Raw genomic sequence first — 18,873 nt, 5'->3', positions numbered from 1 at the left:
TTCCAGCTTCTACTTGAAAGAGCCATACTTCTAGGAATTAGTGATTTGATCAATTTGCGCCTTATGTCCTCTTCTCTTTCTTTTGGAGGTGCTACTGAGAGTAGCAGGAAGGAAGAAGAGAACATTTAAGTCGCTAGGAAACCTCCAGATTGGCAATAAGGACGTGGCTTCTTAGAATCGGCTTCTCAGACGATAAGGCTATTTTGTTAATGCCTGAAGGTGTTTTTCCAAGTTCATGCTAAAATTCCATGGTGAAAATTATATTTGTAACACTTTAGATTGTGCACACCACCATGGTGCTGATCTCAATATGGGTAATGAAAAGTATCTATGAAGAGGACACATTGCTGGGTGTGTTGGTGCACACCTGACATCCCAGTGACTCAGGAGGCTGAGGTAGGAGGATCACAAATTCAAGGCCAACCTCAGCAGCTTAGTGAGAACCAGACTCAAAATTATATAAAAAATGCAAAAAAGGACTGGGGATGTAGCTGAGTGGTAGAGTGCCCCTGGGTTCTTCCCTAGTAGTCCCACCAAAGAAGAAGAGGATACATTTTTCACACTGTGGGCATAGTGTTGTGTGAAGTGGGGATGGTGATGTGTGCTTCCTTGAGTTTTCAGGAGGCTCATGTGAGACCTGTCTTTATAATAAATACAAATATAGAAATCAACCTCTTCTAGGAAGTAACCTCTTAACAAATGACAGCTGCATTAAGATGACAAAATTCAAGTTCCTGTGATGAATTCAGTGGTGCATTTTATTTAAATTGGGTCATAGATCTCCCAGGATCATGGGAAATGAGTCAACGAGCCTTAATCAATTTGCTGAGTGGTGGTGAGAGGATGGGGTGAGGAGCAGGTGGTTCTGCTGGGTGTGGAGCCACTGCTTACTGTGCCCCGTGGCTTCTCTTCCCAGAACACTAAAAAGAAAATATACGGCTGCACAGAGGCCTTCCTAGCTGACGCCAAGTGGATCTTGCACAACTGCATCATTTATAACGTGGGTAAGTGGCCGCGTGGCGCCTGGAGAGGATACCCCACGCCTGGTGCGCTGCTCTGCTGCCCCTTGCAAAGAATCGGGCTGCAGAGTTGAGCATCAGGCTTCAGGTGACCAAGGACACTGTGTGCGCATGGCCGTGACATGTGAACGGGGCCAGTGCGACCTGCATGGTAAGTCATGAGCTGATGTCCACTGCTCCATGATGCGTGGTTTGCATTCTGATGGTCATCTCCAAACTCCGTAATTGAACGGAGGTAGAAATGTCAGGGAAATGCACAGGATCATGAGTATGTTCAGTGACTTGGACGGGCGCAGGGCCACACTTTGAGTCAGGTGGAGGCTTTGCAGTCCACTTCCTGTTTATGCTGGAGCTCCGCTCTCCCTCCGTGGCCTAGAGTTCCAGATGGACGGGTTAGGGGTGCACACCCTGTGTTGGGATTTGGCGTGACCGAGGATCATGCTTTTGTTGTTGCCAGGTGATCTTTGACCTGGTCAGAATGCCGAGGTCGGTCCTTTCCCCTGGTTAATGATGGACGATCCTATGGTCTCTGTCTTTGGGTTCCCTCTTTGGGTTGTTGTGGAGGAAGCTGCCGGGGACTCCTGTGTTGCCCGTGGTCTGGGCAGGTGTGCCGGTGGCTCTTGGCTGTCTGGTGCTGGACCATCGAGTGGGTCATCTTAGCTTCAGGAGCACTCTTGTCCCAGTGTGTATGCACAGGGCCAATGTCAGTGTGCTCCACGGGAGGGCATGTTCTGTCCAGCAGCCCCACATCCTGACCCTGCCTAGCTTTTTGACATGGCCGTTCTTGGGTGACGTGAAATGTCTCCTATGTCACCAGGGGTTTTGATTTGCCTTTTCCTCAGGGCCAGGAACTGAGTCATCATTTCATGAACTTCACAGTGATTTGTGTGTTAGGGTGAACCCCCCCGACTGTTCAGTCAGAAGCTGGGCTGTTGCGCTCTGTGGCTCACTGCCAGCATCTTTGATGTGCTGGATCTAGTGCTGACGGTTGTGTTTGTGGATTTGGAGGATGGAGCTTTCTGGCCAGAACTGAGGAGAATTTCCACTGATTTTTCCTCTGGCACCTCCCTTAAGGTTCTTTTCTGTCTGCCTCTGGCTGGGCAGGTCTCCCTGTCATGCCCACCTGGTGCCCTGGTCTGCAGGTCAGCTTGTGCTTGTGCTGGGTGGTGCCTGCTACTGACCCTCCACCTGCCTCTGCCTCCCTGGCCTTCCCTGTGACTCAGCCTCTTGGCCTCTAAGACTCCTTTCCTGAGGCCCCAGGCCATTGGAGGTCTCTGTCCTGGGCTCTCTACTGGCCTGGCTGCATCACCAGGATTCCCGAGTGGTGCTGTTTGTATATGCTTGATCTCTGCATCTGGAGGTGACTCTTCCAAGAGTGCATCTGACTTTTGTACCCTGTGAATGAGTGCACAACTGCAGACCCTCAGCCAGCATTCCAGGGGAGCTCCCTGAGCAGGAGCCCGCACACTGCATTGTCAACTCCTCAGCCGCAGGGCCTGGAGAAAGGGGAGGCACTGGGCGGTGAGCACAGAGAGGCCCATCGAGCATGTGAGAGAGTGAGTGGGGTCAGGGTGAAGGAGAAGACCAGCAGCCACAGGAATGGCCAGTGGGGCAAGGGGAGCAGGGACTCCTGGTTGTTTGTAGGGGCTGCTGTTGGTAGCTCCCGGGGCTTGTTGGTTACACGGTCATCAGACCTAAGGAGTTGGATATCTAGGTCGCACGTGTGTGTGTGTGTGTGTGTGTGTGTGTGTGTGTGTGAGAGAGAGAGAGAGAAATCTCTTTGTCAACAATGTAAAACTTCTGAAAATATTCTAAGGGTCAAAGAAAACATGATTTTTTTAACTACCTCATCCCCTGCTTTAGAGCAAAGTTGAGGATTTGGGTTAGACCTGTCCAGGTTTCCGGTTTGTTATGAGTGTCCTGGTAGAAGAACCTGAACTTTGCTTAGTTGATAATTGAGCTTGAATGTTCTTCCCTGCTTGCTGCTGTGGCTCCTGGAGGACTATTTGGAAGCCCCTGGCCCAGCCACGTGGTGACATCCCCACCACCTTCTTGGGTTGCTGCAGTCTGGGGTGACAGGTACAGTAAGGCTCCTCTCCGGGACTTTTGAGCCTGTAGAAGATCAAAACCTTTTTCAGATATTAATTCATGATATGGGGAAAGCCATACCAGTCGCTCGGTTTTGGAGATGACCTTGAGGCATCAAAGACTGGTTGGTCTTGAAGGGCGGATAATTGGAACTGACATTAGAAAGCAGAAACTTTGGTCAGCTGCTGGAGTAAAGCGAGCTAAATGTTGTCAGGGGACATCTAATTGCAAGGTGGGGTGTTACAGTGTTTCCAGTAGAATCAATCCTATTTTTTTATTCCCCTAGGAAATTACAAATTGACGCAAATAGCAAAAGTAGTCACCAAAATCTGTGAACACAAGGCATGTGTTTCCCGCTGACTTGTAGATGCATCCAGAGCAGGGCTGCTGGAATCTGAAGGCAAGGTGGGGGGCCATGGCCACAGTGGGCTTGGTTGAGGGGCCAACTGCGTCCCTGTCTCTTGAAGAAAGTGAAGGCGACAAGAGAGGGGCTGCAGTGTGATGAGCACCTTTGCCTGCCGGTGGCCTCAGGGAGAAGATGCTCTGCTTTGGTTTTCTCCCTGAGGTCCTGGCCACCGCCAGGGACCTGAGCTCTTTTCCTGGTTGTCACTAGAGCTTGCTGTGTCTGGCCCTGGCTGCACAGCCTGTGGCTTGGAGTTGGTGTCCTTTCTGTCCTCCTGAAGATGAGGTTTGTGTGAAAGGTTCCGTAGGGTGGCCGGGGTGTCCTGGAGACACCTGCAGGCTGTGCTGAACCTGTTGGGTCTCTGAGATGTGAGACTCGATGTGGTGGGACAAGATGACAACCAGAGTGACAGGGAGCGGCGTTCTTTACCAGATCCCTTTGTAAGAATAGAAACCAAGACCCGTGTTTGTGCATCTGTCCCTTCCTTCCTAAGAGGACCTGCCTGGGATGGCTGGGGAGCATCCATGAGGCACATGCTTCTGTGCATGTCCACAAAGAAAGAAAATAAGATTTTCTAAACTGCCTATTCACTTGAAATTCGAGTACTTTCTATTTTCTGGGTAATTGAACACATGGGAAGAACTGAATTTTTCATGGCTGCGTAGTATCCATGGACATTTTTTGTCATTTAAGTGGAACCTACTTGTGACAGCACTTTACCTAAGGTGACAATGCATGTCGTTGCCCCTCCATCTTGGGGTGTCCCATCTGCTTCTGATGGTCACTTTGCACAATGTTTAGATACACAGTGACCAGGTCGGAGGATGTGAACAGGGCAGAGGACTAGGTAGATGCTTCCTGGTTGTCTTCCAGAAGAGCTGTTACACCTCACACAGCAGCTCAGTGGTGGTCTTCCCTCACTGTGGTCACCAGTTTGCCTTTGTTGGATGACAGGTGGCTGTATGCCTTGTGCCTTTGGAAGAGCCCAGCAGCTGAGTGGAGTGGGAGGAGATGCCACCTCCCTTCATTCACTCATGTCTTTGGTCACCTGTTAAGTCAATAAGTTTTTCAGTAAGTGGCCCCTGGCATGGTGATAGGTGATAAAGAGAAAATCAGGGCTGCTGACATGGGAGACAGTAGCAGCAGCTCACCATGCAGTGGGGGAACTTCAGGGCTTTGGAGCCTGGTTGCCTGGGTTTACTTTCTGACCCAGCCACCTTGGTCCTGGTACCCTTGGACAGGTTCCTCAACTTCTCTGGGCCTCATTTTCTCCTCCTGAAAAAATGGTGATAAGAAAAATCTCCCCTCGTTGGGCATTGTTGAGTTGATCCTCAGCGAGCACTCAGAAGGCCACCAGTCTCCAAGTCTTTGTCAGCTGTTCACTTGTGTGGATACTGTGTCATCTGGCTCATTCAGTGTATTTTATTAACCCTGGGGTTGGGAACCGATGGCACCCTTTTCCTTCCGAAGAAGAGGGGAGGATCAGGAAATATGGAGCTAGGAAATGGTGGCTGTGAAGTTGGATCAAGGAGCTTCCTGGCTGTATATTCTGAGTCCAGAAGTTACTTGAGAAGTGTGCTGTCTTCTGCAGGAAAGGGAAAGGAAAGGAGTTGGATTTTTGGTTTGTTGTCACTGGAAATAAAGTAGGGATGGTGTGATTAGAAATGGAAGTGGAGCATGGTGTGTTGGGGGACAGAGCAGCAAGAAGGGCTTGGAGAGCAGCGCTGGTACCAGGGGAGCTGAATCCAGGGTGCACGTGACCTTGAGGTGCTTCAGGAATTTAGGTTTTATTGTTAGTTTCTCAAATTGACATGACTGGTATTTGGGAACTGTTGGTCGAGGGAGCAGCACCCCCCCAGGTGTGACAATCCAAAATGCCTCAGACCTTGCCAAGTTCCTGGGGCAGGGGAGGGGTGAGGAACCTGCCTGCAGACCCAGTGCAGGGAAGTCTCTGGAAGCTTTGAAGAAAGTTCAGATTTCTGTGGCTCTGGATCCCGCATGTGGAATGCGCTGTTGTGGGGCGAGAGTCCAGGCTGGATACCTGGGGTGTCCTTGGTCCAGAATGTGATGGTGGTGCCAAGGTTGGATCTATTTCCAAGGTGTTCCTAATCATTAAAATCATTAAGCAAACTATGTGTGTGAGCCTACAGTCCCAGCTCCTCAGGGGTAGGAGGATCCCTTGAGCCCAGGGTTCAGGGACAGCCTGGGCAACACAGCAAGAACCTTGTCTTAAAAACCAAATCCAGCAAACAGCCAAATCACCAAAAAAAAAAAATCCCCTGGACATTCAAATAAAAGCATAAACACTTTAAAAAAACCATCAAGCATTTATGAAGGCCTCCGAGATGTGAGGCTCCTGGTTGACATATTCTAATGTATTTTTGTTTTACAGATGAATGAAATTGAAGTATGTCCAGAACGTTATCTAGCTGCTTGCCAAAAATGAAATAAGTGGTTTTGCGAGCCTTGTGTAAGTTGGATTTACTTTCTTTATTTCATTTTCTGAACTCTGTCTTTGATGAAAGCCTTCTCCAGGGGGCTTAGGAGACGAATCTTTGGATGAAGTTTTAATACGTGTTTTTACTGATAAAATAACCTAGATAGAATAAGCCTCCTAGGCTGTTCATGTGTGAGAACTAGTTAACCTTGGAAAACTGCAGAACCCAGAGTTGAAGGGAATTCAGTATGAATGTGGGATGCAGGCAGGAGGATGTGTGGGACGTGGGATGTGGGGGGACAAGACATGCATGATGTGGGTCACAGGGTGCATGAATAATGCTGAGAGTTTTGTAAGTACTGATGAGTGTGTCATCCACAAATCTTCTTGGGCCTGTTTTAAGAAGGTTAGAAATCTTTCATGGATTAATGTTATAGACTCTCCAGTCCATGGTGGTATTTTTTTTCTTTCTTTCCTTTTTTTAAAAATTCGCAAACAGCAAAGTTCAGCTTTTTATTCAAAATGTTAAAAACTGTCAAAAAGACCAAAGCTTATGATTGAAGCCTGGATGATTGGTTTCCATTTTCTTCTCTGGGGCAGAGGGATGGAGGGGAGGGACATCTTGCTGACACAGCACCTGCTGCTGCAGCGCCCCCACCAGCCCTGCGATGCAAATGCAGCTCTCCAGTGTGGACATTGGCCAGGGACTTTGCAGACAAACCAGGCCAAAAAGATTCAACATTTACACCACCTTCCTCAACAAGGGTATTGACCTTATCCTCTGTGACAGTCACCTTGTACTCGTGAAGGATGAGAGCAGAGTAGATGCCAGCTCGTGGACAGAGGCCATGGCACGCTGCAAGGTGAAGTGAGATCTTCACCCCAAGTGGCCTTAATTTCCTTGGAAGGACCAAGTACCTTGGTGGCATCTGGAAAAAAAAACTAAAGAGAGAACAAATCATGGTTTTTGCAGGATCTAAAGACACCTTGATTTCTCACTGTGGATCTGAATTTCCAAAGTGGTGTTTATTTTTTCCCTCTGAGACGCAGGAGGTCAAAGCCAGGGCCTTGTGCATGTCAGCTGGTATTTTGCAGAGAGCAGTGGTGTGGGGTGGGTAGAGGGGGTGGGGATGGAGGGCTGGAGGGGCATGACCGTGCAAGTTAAGGGAGAATTAAAATGTGCCTATGTCCCTTAGGGCCTTTGGAGATAAACACCTGAATAGCTGGGGCTCAGTGGTGGAGCACTTGCCTAACATGTGTGAGGCCCTGGGTTCTATTTCCAGCACCACATAAAAAAACTAAATAAACAAAATAAACGTATTATGTCCATTTACAACTAAAAATATTTTAAAAATAAAAAGAATAAACACAGCCTCTGCTGCCCTCTGTGCTGGCACAGAGCACATCAGCCCACACTTGGCGGGGGGGAAGGGGGGGGAATGGGCGTCAGGGCTCTGTGTGGTGCAGGAAGGCGAGTGCCTTGCTCACAGCCATCCAGGTGACAGCGGAGCCAGGACTCCAGCCTGGTTTTGTTGTCCTGGGATTCTGTCTCCTCCCCATTGGAGCCCTCCCTAGTTCTGTGCAGGCACCCATAGCCCCCTTTCTAGGGAACCCCACCAGGGCCTCTGTGGCCACCTTCTTCCCTCCATCTCATTGTGTCTCATTGTCAAATGTGTGCCAACTCTGGGTTCTGTTTTCTTCTAGAGCAATCCACATCCATTGTTCTGGGCAAAACTGAAGGGGTTTCCATTTTGGCCTGCAAAAGCCCTGAGGGATAAGGACAGGCAGGTCGATGCCCATTTCTTTGGACAACACAACAGGTGGGCATTAAACATGTAGCTTCACCCGAACCTTTGACACTTTCATTGGATAAGAAGAGAGGTGAAGGGTATGGCTATTATTTTTATTATTATTACCATTTTATAAAAGCTGATTTTTCCTCTTGTTGTTCGCTGGTATGGCTGTGATTTATTTACTGTCATGATACCAACCCTTTATCTCATAGTAGAAAATCTTTTCCTGTGCTGTGTTAAGCTTGATAGTGTGTGAGCTTCAGTTTTTTTTTTTCCAGGTACGTTAGAAAATAATCTTACTTTAGTGGATTTGTTGATCTAACTGGCATCATAATGGATTCCTGGGCTATTTTAAGTGCTGCGGTCCTTTTTTATTTTCTTATTTTTCCCGTTGTAAATTAAATCTCTGTGCAAATTGCTTTTCAAAATAATGCTTTCAGGGATCAGATGTATTTTCCCAGATTGCCAGTAAATGAATCTCTTATCATCCTGCTGGGTAGTTCCCTTCTGTTCACTTTTCTCTGGAAATTACCAGGGGCTGCTGTTTTGACAGGTGTGAGCCTCCCCTCCCAGCATCTCTGCCCTCCCCATTTCCGCCACACCCTGGGAAGTGCCTTTCAGCTAATAGCAGTTGCCTTCAGGGCAGAGGCCCTGTGCTCAGAACAACTGGTAGACAGGGAGGAGCAGGTTTATATTGAAGTCCTCTCCTGGCAAGTTCTGTTAGGGTTAAATGAGGCACACGCCAGACTGCCCCACCCCTGCAGTTTGGAGAATGCATAGGGGAGTCTGTTTAAATACATGCAGCACAAATTATACCTCACACGGAATACACAGAAAATGCAGTTTTATTTTGAAATTTTGCTTGAGGTCTTGCAGATCAAAGAACAGTGTGGGGCTGGGGATGTGGCTCAAGCAGTAGCGTGCTCGCCTGGCATGCGTGCGGCCCAGGTTCGATCCTCAGCACCACATACCAACAAAGATGCTGTATCCGCCGAGAACTAAAAAATAAATATTAAAAAAAAAGAACAGTGTGAATTCCAAAGTAACTCACTTCCTTATTAGGAATCCCAAAAGTGCGTTGTCAGGAGACCAGATGGAAATTCCTTGATAGGGTACTGGTTTGATAGGAGGTATCATATTTGGATTTTAATGGCTCTTGCTGGAAATCTGCTGGAAATTCTTTTATTAAATTTTCATTCAAAGAAGTACACATTTGGAGCCTGCTCAGCTTAGGTGCTGGGTGCTGGGGATGCTGGAGTGAACAGGCAGGCGGACATCATCACTGGGAAGATGGGTCACACCCAGGAGTCTGTTGGGCTAGCCATTGCCATCAGGAGGTGGTGGTGGGCCTGGTGCAAAGGTTTTGGCAGAGTGGGCAGCAAGAGCAGAGGCTCAGGCAGGGAAGGGTGGACCTGGTGTGTGATTAGAACAGGGAGCAGGGAGGAGAGGATGGTGGGAGACCAAGTCCCAGGGGTGGGCAGGAGTTGTTGTTCTTATTTGAAGAGCTGGAAGAGTAGGTGGCAGCCTGTTGATCCCATGTCCTGATCAGAGTGTGGGAAAGTGAGAGGTCTTGGTGATTTAGGATTCCTATTCTGTAGGCTGGCACAGCATGGGGATGTGCACTGAGATGTAGGTGACAGGGATAGCAATGCTTGCCCCACATACCAAGTGCACCAGGAGCTAAGTCGATCATCCAGCTCCCTCTTCTGGGACCATCCTGCAGAGAACTCTTGGTCCTTCCCTTGCCAGCCATCCGCTGAGAGTGGCTTAAGTTGTGAGAAGGAAGAGTATAGGCTTTGCTCCACAGTGGGCAGAGGCTGTCCCCACAGCTTGCAGGTTCAGTGAGGCGGGCTCAGGCAGGGGGTTTGGTAAAGACTGTCCACAGTGCTGCAGTGACAGAAAAACCCTAAAATGTCCAGATGTTCTCCAAGTGTCAGAAATGACCAGCATCCTGTGTCCTGACAGCCACCTTTCTGCTCATGACTGCTGGGGAGGTTCTCCCCAGGGGAGTCCCTCTTTCCAGGAGGGGTTACTGACTCCCCAGAGGCAGGCAGAGAGGGGCAGGCTCACAGACAGCTGCTCTGGTGGGACCAGGCAGCATGAGTCCAGGCTCGTTGGCACAAAGGCCAATGCACTGTCCCCTGCTCTGGGAGTTCAGAGGTGCACCAGAGGCCAATGCTCTGTCCCTTTCTCAGAGAGTTCAGAGGTGCACCAGAGGCCAACCTACTGTCCCTTGCTCGGGGAGCTCACGTCTGGGTGGAGGAGCCAAAACATAAGCCTGAACACAGCGGAGGGAGAATTCAATGTGCGGCTCCTGTCAGCTTAGTAAGTGCTGGTGTGGGCCTGGGGGCCTCCTTCCCAACTCCAGGCATGTTCCTCGAGTCCCATGTGTGCCTTTTGTCTTTTAGAAGAATTTGCTTGTGTGTGGTTTTTTTTTTTTAAGTTTTATGATAGACCCGCACATGTACAGCCAAATTAAAAATTTAGGAACTGGGTTGGGAGTGGTGATGCTGGCCTGTCATACCAGCTACTTGGCTAAAGCTGGAGGCTGTCTTGAACCTAAGAGTTCAAGGTCAGCCTGGGTAACATATCAGGATCTGTTTGGAAAAAAAAAAAGACTAGATGACAACAACAACAACAATGAAAAAAGAACTATTTTATTAAATACTTGCAAATTTATTTTTTTCTTTTTTGGGGGAGCTACTGGGGATTGAATTTAGGGGCACTTGACACTGAGCCACATCCCTAGTCCTATTTTGTATTTTATTAGAGACAGAGTCTCACTGAGTTGCTTAGACCCTCTCTAAATTGCTGAGGCTGGCTTTGAACTTGTGATCCTCCTGCCTCAGCCTCCCCAGCCCAGCTGGGGTTACAGGTGTGCACCAAGACGGACAAGCAGGAGAAGGTCAAGCTCAACTTTGACATGACGGCCTCACCCAAGATCCGCATGAGCAAGCCCCTGCTGGGCGCCGGTGCAGGCTGCGTCATCTCACTTGTCGGACATGACATGCTCGCCCATGAGCACCAACTCCTTGGTGCACACGGGCTCCAACGTGGAGCAGGACTCCCACAAGAAGGCCACCTCCAGCCACTTCAGCACCAGCGAGGAATCCATGGACTTCCTGGACAAGAGCACTGGTCAGCTCCAGGACGGGCGGGACAGGGGACCCGAGGCCACGTGGGCGAGGGAAAGGGCTCCCGTAGGGGAGAGGCTGGCTGCAAAAAAAGGACCTTGAATGTAGAACCGAGGCCCAGACCAGAGGCGGGGCTGGACAGGCTCCTAGCGGTCAGTCACGGGATTGGTGGGAATAGTTTTCCAGTGGGCAGACTTCGGGCCAGAGCCTCTGGCCACTGGTGCTTCACCAGAACCGGGTGGAAGGGTCAGCAGGGTTTGTCCCTAGTGGGTCAGGGTCAGCCCCTGCAGTGCTGTGCTGGAACTGGAGCCTAGAAGGAGCTGGGGAAGACACGCCCTGGGGAGGACACACGCTGGAGACCAGGCTTCTCCCACCAGCTGGTCCCCTATGGGAGTTCTGATACCAGGCTTGCCGTCTGATGGCCCAACGTCGTTGTTGTAGGTTGCTGTAGTTCACCCTTTCTGTTCACCGATGGCTGCCTGCCCCACTTGGGCACGAGAGCCCGAACCCGTAGCCTCCACGAGAACTGCAGGGTTATGCTTCCCTGCCTGCAAATTTTCAATGAGTGATTAGATGAGATCCTTGCTCTGTGTGACCTACAAATGAGATTAGTGTTTCCAAAAGGCTCACTAGAATTCATTCCTACACCTGAGTGGAGGTGGCCAGAAATTCTTTTAGAGTTCACTTCTAATGTCACTATCTCTTGGACTAATCACAGCAAACTCCCCATAACTCTGTTCTTCTCTAAGGATTTTATTTTAATAAATTAATTGACTTCTCAGTACATTCACATTCCGTGCTCAAATATCATAGAAACACATACAGTAAAAAGTCCTTGTGGGGCTGGGGTCCTGGCTTGGTGTAGAGTGCTTGCCTAGCACATGAGAGGTATTTGGTTTGATCCTCGGCACCACATTCAAAAAATAAATAAAGTTGATATGAAAATGTCATTGCAGGTCTCCCTGAAGTTGTCCTGCTCCTCCAGGGTCACCTGTCTCACAGTTATATTGCTTGTTAGGGACATGTGTGGGGCATGTGGAGCATTTGGGCAGGGTGCTTATGGTCTCAGTGCCTCAGTTTCCCCTCTGTAACGTGAGGATCTTAACAATGTGCCTGGGAGGTTCTTTGTAAGTAAGAGGAGTTGAGATATACTTAGGACAGTGCCCCAGAAAGCAAACGCTGTGCAAGTGCTGGCTGCTGCTTCTCCCCACGTGGATCAGGGAACTGATGCCAGCAGGGATGGCCACTGGCTGAGAGGAAGAAAAGTAATGTTGACTTGAAAGAATTCTTTCTTCCTCAAAAAATTTGGTCATGTGTTAAATATTCTATAAACGTCATTGCCTTCATGAGGAAGTGGTTTTGCTACTTTTCTTGAATTGTGGTATTCTCGTTTTTTGTTGCTCTGCCTTTGAGATATGGGCACAGAGAACCTTCTGAACCCAGCATGATGATTCCTGGTTAGCCGGCTGTTGATAATGGTGGAGAGGGGGACACCCAGGGCATGTGCCTTATCTCAGGGACTTCACCTGTGGCCACCATGCAAGAATGTGGCCTTGGGGCTTTCAGATCTTGATATTCTCCCAGAGAAATGGAAAATGTGGATTTTTAAGTAAAATCTCCACTTATTAAATGTCAGGCTGAGATGTCTTGGGGTGTTTTCTGGGGTAGCACATGTGAAGTTGGAGAAGCAGCTTTAGACTTAGAGCTAAAGTGCTCACCTTCAGTCGACGCCCCATCTTCCCACTTGCACCATAAAACGATTTTCACTTGAGATTTTTTTTATCATAATAAGCAATGGGAGACTAGAGCCCAGCAATAGAACTTACTAGCATATGACGACTGTGGAACCACTAAAGATAAGAGAGTCCTGAAGGATCAGCCATCCGCTCTTCAGGAGACTGCTAATAGCCCTAAAGGTAAAATAATAATGGGGACTTGGTGGCTCTGTACTCAGAAGTGCACCGATTCTCCTGCGTTGTCCCTGGATGGCTGCAGGGAGGCAGAGCATTGGTGCTGGATGGCTGCAGGGTCTTTGTTATAACAGACTGCAGCTCTGCCATGTACCCTGGGGTCCCCCATACTCACAGTGCAGCTGTAGGATGTTGTCCCTGGAGCCCATAGCTTGTGTGGACAGTGTCAGAAGGTCTTTCCTTTTGTCCTCTTGTTTCTTACCCGAGGTCCTTAAAATCATACTTTAATTCCACGCATGGTTCTGTGGAAGCGAAGTTCACAGAACAAGCATGGTCTGGATCCCCTGGACCCTCGGACTGTTAGTTTTCATAGAGAGCTTGAGAAGGTGGGATTTCAGTTTGGGTGGCTATGCTTCGAGTCCCCGTCACTTTCTGTGGAGCTTTGTTCCATTGTTGGGTGTTGGATCTGCAACTCAGCTTTGGTCTATGCAAAGTGAAATATGTAAGCCCCTGTTTTTAAATGGCTTCTTGTTTTTTTCCCCTTAATGCCATGAAGTTCACTGATGTTAATACAGAAGTTGCTACAGTAAAATAAAAAATGCTGGTGTGTAAACTGCCACTAGTTCTCCTGGGCCACATGTCAAGAAAATACAGTTTGTACTATTAGAACACATCTAATGTGTTTAATTTAGCCTCTCTCTTCCTTCTGTGAGGGATAGATGGCCTTATACTTTGTGACAAAATTCCTCATCATTTGGGTTTTTAGGTGAGAGCCAGTAGATTCCCTTTAAACTACAGAGCTTCTTTCCTAAATTATAACTCTCTTGCTCAATATGTGCTCAGGACTTGGCTAATCCTGAGCCCAATAATGTAGGAATCAGGGATGACACTTAGAATGTTGTTGTTGTTTTGGTGACACTGGGATCGAATGCAGGGCCTTACCCATGCCAGGCAGGAGTTGCACCCCAGAGCAATCCTTGATCTTGCAATCCTCCTGCCTCAGCCTCCAGGGTAGCTGGGATTATAGGCATGCTCCACCCCACCCAGCCAGAGTCATTTTAATCTTACAAAAGGCCCCTGTTTCTGTAAGGGGTCAAGTAGTAGCTATTTTAGGTCTTAAAGTGTATTTTGCAGCTGTAGACATGAGGTGGGAGAGTTCTAATAAAACTTTGTTGGTGGACACTGGAATTTGATTTTCGTGTGACTTGCATGCTTTATATGAACTTTTAATTCCTTCTTCCCTCCCAGCCACCTTAAAATGTCAAATCCTTGTAGTTTGCAGGCCATATGGAACAGGTGGCATGTGAGATTCCACCCGTGGCCCAACTTTGACAACCACGTCTGCAGACTGAGAAAGTTAGGGGCAACTCTCATGGGTGCCATCGAGGGCCCTGCAGAGCGCAGGGGAGGCACAGATCCTGCTTCCTCCCATGGCAGCCTGCTGCCCTCTGCTGTCCCAGTGACAGGAGCATTTTTGTTAACAGGGAGCAGGAGCTATTAATGGCCCCCATGAGACACAATGGAGACAAAGCTGTGGCTTATCCAAAATCCTGCTTTAAAGAGAAGACCTGTCATGTCATAAGATAGGAAAACCATATAAGTAGTTTATGACAGTGACAAAATATGCAAGTCGCAGCACAAAGCCACAAATTTGGAATAAGTTATTCTATAAAATTTCTAAGAGACTTTGGAAATCTCCCTTTTGTTTGGAGGATTAGAGGCGCAGACATGTGCCCTCCTTCTCCGGGCTGTATTTGCTCTCTGAGAAGCTCTTGGGTCAGTGGGCAGCCATTAGCTCACGGGTTCCTGGAATCCCGCAGGTTGATGGCCAAAGTGGTTTTCATTCTCAGTGGTTTTTCTGGTTCCTTATCTCTGTAGGCCTCCTGGCCAGAATTGATGCCTTCACCAATATTAGCTTTCAGGATCCCCGTGCAAGACATTAAAATGTATTAGGGGAGCATCCTGAGGCCTGCTCTTGCCCCTCTTGGGGCTAATGGTCCTTCGGTGTCATAGCTACACTGTGGGGTACCAGTAAGGGAGCAGGGAATGCAGTTCTATGTTCTCCATCTCATGGTGACATCAATAATTCTTTGTTGTAAGATAATTGTTAATTACAAGAACTAAAGTCACTAATGATCCCACCTCCCATAGTCAGCCCTCCGATGTTATTTTAGGGCCTTTAGGGGGATAGGTTTATAGGTCAACACTATTAAACTGAAAACTTGAAATAGTCCCCCAAGGACTTGGATGCTATGGAGATGCATAGGTCAGACGTGGTGGAGACTGGCGAGGAAAGCAGCAAGACACAGCTGTCCCAACCTGTCACACATGTCTGCCTATGTGCACATTTGGGTAACACTGCCACACATGCTCATTCTTCTGATAACTGGATGCATTTCTAATGTCTGTGTTTTTGTTTGTTTTATCATAAAGGAGATGCTTATAGCTCACTAATGGATCTTGATTGACCTGTAGCTCTCAAAATGTGGAGTGAGCTACTGGGGCCTTGTCTTGCACCTGGTTCTGGCTAAGGGAGCTAAGCAGGCTTCATATTGCCAGATTGGTGATATTTCAAGAGTATCCGCAAATGGTTTTTCAATTGCAAACTACCCCAATTTGTACCCACTGTTTCAAATTTTCTAAAAATCTCACTATCCTGAATCAAACGTATTTGTGAACTGCTTTAGTTCATGGATCCTCTGGTTTCCATGTCTGGTGTAAACGGTGTAGGATTTTTGTTGTTCTTGTTTTAATTTTGAGCCTCATTTTCTTTCATTATTGAAATGAGATCTTGTTGTGTTGACCAGGCTGGCCTTGGACTTCTGAATACAAGGGATCTTCCTTCCTCAGCCTCCCAAGTAGGCGTGACACAGGTACGTGCTACTGCACCTGGCATCTTACCCCTCCAGTTGTGTTTATTTTTTTAAGAGTTTTTATTTATTTTTTAAAGAAGGATTTTTTTTGAGAGAGAGAGAGAGAGAGAGAGAGAGAGAGAGAGAGAGAGAGAGAGAGAGAGAGAGAATTTCAATATTTAGTTTTTAGTTCTCGGCAGACACAACATCTTTGTTTTATGTGGTGCTGAGGATTGAACCAGGGCCGCACGCATGCCAGGCGAGCACGCTACCGCTTGAGCCACATCCCCAGCCCCCAGGTGTGTTTCTGTGTTAGTAAATAACTCTTAAAAACAGCACTTTCCTAACACCTCTTAGCCCACCCTAGACCATCTGGAGTCAGTCTGCCGCTCGGCTCACCTGTCCCGAGGCACCTGAGCTTGTGCAAGGTGCAGCCCTTTGGACATATACGTTATTTTCAAGTTTTGTGAGTTCTGCACATTTAGCATGAATCATTAAGTCCTCCACCCAACTGGCCCCAGTGTCGGGTGTGTGGGAGAGAACGAGGGGCACATTTTTCTAATTTACTTCTAAGACTCCTATGTTTCATGGAGTCAGAATAGCACTTAGCTCAGGTCAGGGTTTTGTAAATGGAGATAATAGATGATGTGTTTTAGCCAACACTCATGAATTATACATCAAAGTGTAAAATCTGATTAAATTATTTGTGACTTCAAAGGCAGTTAGTTCTTCCTTTGGGCAAAATTTATGGCTTTCTAAAAGGATTGGCGTCTGTTTCAAAGTTTAATTGAAATGTCTAGAATGATTTAAAGCAGTGTTTCTCAACCCCGGTTCTCTTGACATTTGGGCTGGACAAGTCTGTTGTGGAGTCTGTCCTGTGCACTGGAAAATGTCCAGCAGATTCCTTTGCCTCTTCCCCTGAGATGCCAGGAGCACCCACATCACAGGATTGCAACAGGCAAAAATGCCTCTGAACATTTATTGCCAGATGTCCCCGGAGGCAAAGTTACCCCTCCAGTCCCTGTTAAGAACCTTGGATTTAATATACGTCATATGTCAGTCTTTTGGACTTTAGCGTTGGTGATATGATTATTTGAAATTCTTCAATATTTTAATTTTAACGTTTAATTTTGTGTCTTTTTTCTGAGTACACAATATTCCGCATACTTTGGAAGAGACCCAAGCTTCCTTCAACTTGACATCTTCCTATGTCATCATGCAATATGCTGTGTTGTCCCCTCCCCTCTCCTCCCCTCTCCTCCCCTTCCCTTTCCTGGAATCCAGGGCCTTGTGCATGCCCGACAAGTGCCCTCCCACATGGCTGCATCCCTGGCCCTATATCTTTGTGTCACTGATCACCCAGCCTTATTTGTAGTAGGGCACCATATGAAGATGGACTCTACTGATGATTCTATATGAAAACGTCGTATTTGGTTGTCTTTATTATGTCTTTGGTGCTTGTCATGACCACCATAAGGAGAGGAGAAGCAGAGTCCTCGTTCTTCGGTGAATGTAGTAGTTGCTCAGGACGTGTTGGGCTGTGACTTGGAGGTCTGGTAGCCTGGAGGAACTGTTCTCTGACATTCTCACAGCCACAGGGAGCCATAAACCAATGTCTCTTTAGATGGGCCAGCAAGGGAGAGCTCTGAGGAGGTGACATTGAGGGACCAGCGGGCCAGTGTGGGGGCAGGTGTAAAGGCTGGAGGTGGAATCTGGCTGCCCCTCCCAGGTGTGGCTGGAGACCTTTGGGGTCAAGGACTGGATGTAACTGATGCATTATTTTTGGTGCCACTGTGTTGCTCGCACAGCTTCCTGAGGTCAGGTGTGGAATTCTGCACTCCTGCTGTGGTGGGTGCTCACAGAGCTCTGAGCCAGGGCTGGCAGGGGAGGCTCAGTGTTAGAGTACAAAGTCCTGGATCCCATCCTAGCACCAAGAAAGAAAGGTCAAGTTCTGGAGCGTTTTGGATTTTCAGATCAGGGGCTTGTGTTGGGTGGATGTTTCGTACTTCGTGTGCCCCTGTGCCTGACACAGAAGGGGAGCCAGACACTCCTGGCCTCCAGCACCCTGTGCAGCATGTGTGGAGACAGGACAGCAGGAGTGGAGGTCATGAAGAGGCGGGGTGAAGTGGGGTGCACAGACCTCAGTGAAGAGTCAGGTTGTTAGAGGCCCGAGGACGCTCAAGGAATTGCATTGGTGGAGGGTTTTAGACTTGAACTAACAAGGGGATGGTCATGGCATTAACTGCTAGGAGGAGGACAGGTCAGGTACAGGACATTACACAGGCTGGGGAGTTGGGACAGGGTGCATTTGGAGGTGGCATGGAAGGTCTCTTTCTTAAGGAGATAGAGTTCTGCCCAAATGGGATCTGTGGGTTGCTAGATGACCCTAAAGCTGTGTTCCTTCCCGAGTCTGTGAAGCTTTGCAGTCCTAGACCCCTGGGGGATGAGTGGGCCCTCTCCTGTCCAGAACCATCTTCGCTGGAAACCAGAGGAAACTACCTCATTCTTGCCACAGCCATGTGGTATGACCGTTTCTTCAATCCTAATATTTAAAGGTTAACAAAAAGAAAGCATCCATAGAGTTAAAGGCTTCCAATTATTATTTTTAATACACATGCATGTATATGACAGTTAAAAAATTGACTTCATCCTGTGTGTTGCTACAACCCACAGCAGGATCTCAGGTAGGACTGTCCTGCTAGAGCCCCTGTTGGCTGCACTTGCCTGCTCTTCACTTGAACTTGACCCCGTAAGCAGGGGACTCTCTGTTTTGGGTTCTGTGCACTCAGTTGCTCTGCTGTCCCTCAGGATTAGGTCTCCTTGTCAGTTCCCAAGCAGTTCCTGACTTGCTAGTTTATAGGAATTAGAGAAGCTCTGGTCCTCCATCTGCACAGGGAATTCATTATTTGGATCTTTTTAGCTACCACAAATCTCGTCTGCAAGGAGGTACGACATACACAAATAAATTATTTAAAAGTCCATAGTAAAGATTTTATTGGACATGTTTCCTTAAAATGCCTTGTGTTCATCTTGTTTCTTTGTGTCCCGTGGAAATGAAGGTGATAGTGGCAGCAATGCCCCCAGTTGAAGGACTGCTCTGTGCCACGGCTGGGCCAGTCTGCCAATCCGCCAGTCCTTGCAGTAGAATGGACCTAATTGAATATTTTTAAAACCTAATTCTCAAGATGATTTCTCCCATTAATTGAGCACTTGCTTAAGCACTAGTGGATGGGCCCA

General features: G+C 48.0%; 1 protein-coding gene across 5 annotated transcripts in view; it reads left to right on the top strand.

Moving 5' to 3' along the window:
- LOC110597360 (MYND-type zinc finger-containing chromatin reader ZMYND8-like) overlaps positions 1–18,873 on the top strand; it is an 82,738-nt gene that overhangs the window by 32,756 nt on the left and 31,109 nt on the right. For 2 of the 5 annotated variants that reach the window (XM_078037284.1, XM_078037283.1), the window contains 5 exons: positions 917–1,004; positions 5,903–5,980; positions 7,652–7,767; positions 10,590–10,878; positions 15,592–15,657. In XM_078037284.1, coding sequence (XP_077893410.1) covers positions 10,743–10,878; positions 15,592–15,657 — 202 coding nt within the window. In that variant the 5' untranslated portion in view covers positions 917–1,004; positions 5,903–5,980; positions 7,652–7,767; positions 10,590–10,742. Of the gene's footprint in view, positions 1–916; positions 1,005–5,902; positions 5,981–6,602; positions 6,811–7,651; positions 7,768–8,748; positions 10,066–10,589; positions 10,879–15,591; positions 15,658–18,873 lie in introns of those variants that run through there. The other 3 variants (XM_078037286.1, XM_078037287.1, XM_078037285.1) reach the window with 3 other exon arrangements.

The sequence above is a fragment of the Ictidomys tridecemlineatus genome, unplaced genomic scaffold, assembly GCF_052094955.1.
Source record: "Ictidomys tridecemlineatus isolate mIctTri1 unplaced genomic scaffold, mIctTri1.hap1 Scaffold_70, whole genome shotgun sequence".
NCBI lineage: Eukaryota > Metazoa > Chordata > Mammalia > Rodentia > Sciuridae > Ictidomys > Ictidomys tridecemlineatus.
This window is presented reverse-complemented; position numbering and strand designations above follow the sequence as displayed.